Source organism: Ceratina calcarata, unplaced genomic scaffold (assembly GCF_001652005.2).
Source record: "Ceratina calcarata isolate Rehan_Ccalc_2016 unplaced genomic scaffold, ASM165200v1 scaffold516.2, whole genome shotgun sequence".
Lineage (NCBI taxonomy): Eukaryota > Metazoa > Arthropoda > Insecta > Hymenoptera > Apidae > Ceratina > Ceratina calcarata.
In genome coordinates, this window is record NW_017176192.1 from 8 (window position 1) to 5,825 (window position 5,818).

The 5,818-nt window shown below is 37.7% G+C and overlaps 1 protein-coding gene and 1 long non-coding RNA gene across 3 annotated transcripts; one reads left to right on the forward strand and one right to left on the reverse strand.

The window, feature by feature from the left end:
- Positions 1–263: 263 nt before the first annotated feature.
- LOC108628311 (uncharacterized) lies at positions 264–1,685 on the forward strand. Its single transcript, XM_018030138.2, has 2 exons — positions 264–1,243; positions 1,504–1,685. The coding sequence occupies exons 1-2, from the start codon at positions 264–266 to the stop codon at positions 1,565–1,567; spliced, it is 1,044 nt and encodes a 347-aa protein (XP_017885627.1). The 3' UTR covers positions 1,568–1,685.
- Positions 1,686–3,952: 2,267 nt separating this feature from the next.
- Positions 3,953–4,534, reverse strand: LOC108628312 (uncharacterized). Of its 2 annotated transcripts, XR_003389607.1 has the most exons (4): positions 4,406–4,534; positions 4,291–4,344; positions 4,117–4,141; positions 3,976–4,012 (listed from the first exon to the last, which is right to left on the reverse strand). It is a non-coding gene; the product is annotated as an uncharacterized LOC108628312 (long non-coding RNA). The 2 variants fall into 2 exon arrangements; XR_001916781.2 differs by having other exon boundaries at positions 3,953–4,141; positions 4,406–4,531.
- Between the last annotated feature and the right edge of the window lie 1,284 nt (positions 4,535–5,818).

Here is a 5,818-nt window from a genome sequence, read left to right on the forward strand (position 1 = left end):
ATGCTGAAAATAGGAAAAGAAAATGAAGAAGGGGAAGGAAAGCGTACAAACAGAAAGAGACAAAACGAGAAAGATAGAGGGAAAAAATCCAGGGAACCAATGACGAAAGATCTCGTACCCCGAACCGAGTACGCACGGAAAAAGTGGGAAAAAGGAGGATACCGAGGCCAGCGAGAGACTATAAAAAGGATGGTACGAGAAGACAAAATAACAGTCGTGAGTGACCAACCTCCAGCTCCAGTACGTAGTGTAAAAACTGCGTAATGGAATACATAGAAGCTAGAAAAAGGAAATCGTTGGAGTTTGTGCAACCTGAGTTCCCGACATTCTTCCGCAAAAACGGCGGAATACTACTAACTTGTAACACAGAAGTGACTGTTAAGTGGATCAAAGTAGCTATCAAATTCATAAAATTAAAAAGCGGCTGCGAACTAACGATCGAAGACAAGACAGCACTGGACAACAGATTTTCAGTAGAAGGAAGGGGCACGCACTCCCGTTTTACGGGAGCAAACATACTAAATGAGATACAAAAATTCAACAACGACATAGACATATCCAGATGGAAGATAACACGAGAGAAACCAACCAGATCCGGCCTAATAATAACAATAGAAATGGAGGGAAGATCCGTCGGAATTTTAAAAAGAAGGAGGAACAGGCTGGCACTCGACCAAAACGGAATACATAATTTCACAATTCTTACGGTGACTCCGGCGAAGAATACCAGACAAACAAGACCACCGACAGTAGTAGAGATAACGGAAGATGACTTCGTAAACGTGCCAAAAGAAGGAGCTGAACAAGTAAAGACAACAGTCAATTCAAACGCTTCACTGTTTATAAAAGAAACGATACCACAAAGAGAAGAGATCAACCCCTTTGACATCGCTGGAGACGAATACATTTTGTCGACGAACGTTAACTATTATCAAGAAATGGAAATCTCCATGAACAACGATCCAACGATAAATAAGGGCGCCCCGACGGCGTCAAAGCCGAACGTGACACTAACAAACAGCCCGGCTCAAGAGAAAGAAGAGATAACGAGCAAACAAAACGTAAAAGAAAACAACACAACGAATAAAGACAACGAAACAGACTTCGAGGAAGACCTATTAAGGATCTCACTCCCAATAGAAGAGCCGACGGAGAACACATCCGCCACGTTAAAACTGTACAATAGAAAGGAGGGAAACAAAATAGGAAATAACGGAGCGCAGGGAAAAATAAAACATGACAGGTCAGTTATAAAAAATTACTATCAATATGGTAACAGACAATGATTTATTCAACTCTCAAAATCCCATTGCCCAAATTACAAATAATATATACAGAGATAAAAATTAAAATACCCCAAAAAAAAACAAAAAGAACCGCCCTGGTCTCCTGACCGAAATAACATTAACAAACAAAAACAACGCCCAATGAAACCTGAAAACAAAAAGACAAAACACGATCATTAATATGAAAAAATTCTTCTCTATGTTTTAAAAAATACAGGAATCATAGGAAACACAACCATCGTAACGGAAGTATCACCAGCAACGGAACCATTATAATGTAAAGGACAACCTACAAACTAAGGAAAAACTGGAGAGGCACGATACGTACGACAAACAAGAAGAACAAAAACTGGACAAACGGAAAACGTAATCCACGACGAAAGAAGAACAAATCAACAAGACAACAACTACGAAAAGCAAAAATGTATATAAAAACAAATAAAATTTTACTATTAACATTAATCATGACCTAACTCTAAGAAAACATGTAAATATATACACACATAGATATAATGTGTAAATACAAACCTATTGATAATAATCTGAAGTCGACTAGAAGTGATCACTATCTCCCCAAAGAATAAACTCCTACCGTCGTTCTCACCAAATCAAAGACGCACAAAAATTCTTCTTTTTCCAAGTCAAAATAATCCACACACCGCAACCCCAATTGAACGGTCATCCATCTTCTGCAGACCTGAAAAAGAATAAAACTAAAAATGTAAACAGAAAGAAATTCGACATATACAGGAAATAATAGACAAAATCACTATACTCTACAGCAAACATATTTACACTTCAAACAACAACCAAGCGGATACCCCCAAATTCAGCTTACAAAATATATATATTTCAAAAATAGGGGGGAAAAAATTCACTCCGACCCACATCCCGAGCAATAAACAGACGCAATTCCTTTGAAAATCATAGACAACCGATACTCCCACACACCGTCCATAAAAACACAGTTAAAAAGAAATCAAACGAACGAAAAAGACAGCAAACGATCTACAAAAATACAAAAAGACGACCGACACATATCAACAAACAACCCCTCGAATAACAATGATATTGCAAATTAGTCACCTGAATCAGAATACATTTAAACCACCGACTCAACCAACCTAAAAAAACGAAAACCCGTAAAAACCTCGGTTAACCCATACACTGTTCAAGATAGGAAAATCAAATAATTTGCATACAACCGTTATAAAATTCACAGAAAACAAAGAACCAACAAATACACATCAATCTGACGTACATAGGTTAGGTCGAGAGAAACATAAACACGGGCCCAACACGGCACCGAAAAAGCATTACAAAAGGCACGCGGACTGAGAAACTTGACGCGCGAAATCCAAACGATAAAGAAAGGAAAAACGACCCCAGACACTCAAACAAACAGAAACGGCTAAACAATAGACGGAAGAAAAAGAACAAAACCAAAAACCAACACAACTAATGAAATTAACACTGACTAAAACAATACAAACGATAGAACGATAATAGAATAAAAACAAGACAAATTAGAATAAAATAACATTTAGACAACGGTTTTTATCCGCAATATATAGAACATAATAAATGAAACATACGAATGCACAACACACAAATATTAACAAACCATCAGAAATTGTCACGAAACACCAACATACATATAAACAATATATTAAACGCAAGACTACAAGTACAGAAACGTACAATCTCGAATACAAATACACAAATACAGATAACGAGACAAATAAATCCTCTAAAAATACAAATACAGGATCAGACAAGAAAAACGAAATAAAAATATACCAAGATAAACTAACAAACTTAAAAAATATTCATAAAAACCGCACAATCGCGATTAATGAAAATTGAAACTACTCCCCATGAATTAACTACAAAATAATGTTTATTCAACAATCTCGCCCACAACATAAGAAACATATAAAAAGAAACACCCGATCATACAACGCACAAATATTAACAAATCGACTGAAATTGTTATGAAACAATAACGCAAATACAGAAGACACACGATAGATAAATACAAATATAAAAACACAGGTTCCCGAATACATATATACAAATTCAGTTACCGAAATAGACAAACTTACTAAAGACAATACAGAACCATACAAGAAGACGAAATTAAAAATTACACCAGGACAAATTAATAAACTTAAACCATATACAAAAATCGTATAAACACGACCAACATAAAACCAAAAAATTCTCTCCCCACGAATTAACAATAGATCAATATCCTTTCAATGATCTTACCCGCAATACAAGTAACACACTAAATAAAAAACACCCGACCGTACAACGTACGAATATTAGCAAACCATCAGAAATTGTCACGAAACACCAACATACATATAGACAATATATATTAGACACAAAACTACAAGTACAGAGACGTACAATCTCGAATGCAAACACACAAATACAGGTAACGAGACAAATAAATCCCCTAAAAATACAATACAGGATCAGACAAGAAAAACGAAATAAAAAATATACCAAGATAAAACTAACAAACCTAAAAAATATTTACAAAAACCGCACAATCGCGATTAATGAAAATTGAAACTACTCCCCATGAATTAACTACAAAATAATGTTTATTCAACAATCTCGCCCGCAACATAAGAAACATATAAAAAGANTACCACACACAAACAGCAAATATACTCACGTTGCATACAATAATAATGAAACAAACATCCCCAAGCCTGAATCGCAAGAGGAACAATTAAAAAGAATACATCCTGATCCATGTCCCAAATAACAAAACGATATAAAAACTCCTCGGAAATCATGGATAACCCATACTCACACACACGTTTTAAAAGCACGAAAACCTAAAACATAATCAAAAAAGAAAAATTAAACACACGAATAAAAGACAACAAACGAATTACCAGACAAAGAGATGATTGAAACAGCCCCAGAAATCGACAAACGATCACTTAATCAACCCAAATTAATACTGAAATTACAAACTACCCACCTGGACCACCGCCTGTTTGAACCCCTGATTCAACCGCCACACAAAAACAACAACCTGCAAATAAACACAATTAATACATGCAACACCTAAGACAGAAAAAATTAAAAACGATAACCTGCAATTAATATAAATGGAATTCATAAAAACTGAGAGCAGACGAAAGGCACGCAACGATCTGACATTTATAGGTTAGGCCGTGTAAGACGTAAATACGAGCACAACACGACGCCGAAAGAACAGAATACAGGGCGCGCTGACCGAGAAACTCGGCGCGCGAAAAACTTAAACGATGCAAAAAAGGGAGAACGACCACAGATAATTAAACTAACCAAACTGCTAATAAAAATAAGAAGAAAATAATAAAACCAAAACCACTACAACTTACAAAGACAACATAGACTAAGTGACACGAACTAATAAATAATATCAGAATAAAAACAAAAAGAATCGGATTGAACAATGTTTATTCATCGACCTTAATCACAATTCGAGGAACACAAAATATAAAACTCACAATCACACAACATACAAGCATCAACAAATCGACTGAAAATTGCCATGAAACATTAACACACACGCGAACAATATACAGCACACAATTACAAAATATATATATAACAATCGAAGCACCGTTACGAAGACTTGTCTATAGGACAAGATCGAGTACAGTAGGTATATAAAAATTATTAGAAAAAGGAAAAACTACTTGACAAATTAAAAGTAAAAAAATAGAACGCTTTAGCGTTCGTGGGAACGTCCGCCGCGGACGTGTCCCGCTTTCTCGCGACTGTCCTCCGATCCCGTGGAGACCAGGGTCAGCGCCGCGACGTCCTCCAAACGGACGCCGCGGGGTCACAGTCAGATGTAGGCTTGGACGTTTGGCAATTGTTTTACGCCTGAACGAACTCGCTGAAGTTTGACCTTGACCCGATCAAAACGGTATCGGTTCTTAAAAGGACGGGAACAGGTGGCACCGCGAGAGGTCGACTCGGGGGCAATATAAAAATCTAGCAGATCCTCTCCAATCATCCCCTACCCTCACCCCCCGTGTTTTCAGGGCACCAGGGTGTGCCGGCGGCGTCGAGGACATAGTATACAGGACTATAAAAATCCCCTCGATGGAGACTTGGACGTGACACCCGTTTTTTATTTTTATCGCGTACTTATTGTCACGGACTCGTCAAAGTGAGGGTCGTCCTGCGAACTGTCCAAGACGTATAAACCGCGATGAATTCTTGGAGCCTTAGCGTCAGGCGGGCTACTCGAAGAAGTTGCGGCCGTCGGTCGGTCAGGAGCCTTTCTTCTCTTCACAAGGGCCGCGACCTACACGATTTTCTCTCTCTCTCTATCGCGCGTTCTATACTCAAAACTTCACCATCTGTCTTAGATTAAATTCTCGACATCCATAGAGAGAGGATAAAACCTCTCTCATTTGATGGAACTAACCATCCTCCACTATCTCGCGAAGGATCAAATCACGCGAAAAGGGAAAAAGGAAAACCGGACCGCGTCGGAGACCTGTCCATCA

Excerpts from the sequence above, each read along its gene's own strand:
- LOC108628311 (XM_018030138.2), top strand. The coding sequence starts at position 264 with ATGGAATACATAGAAGCTAGAAAAAGGAAATCGTTGGAGTTTGTGCAA. Across the intron at positions 1,244-1,503 it reads GGAAAAATAAAACATGACAG|GAATCATAGGAAACACAACC; the intron begins GTCAGTTATAAA and ends TAAAAAATACAG.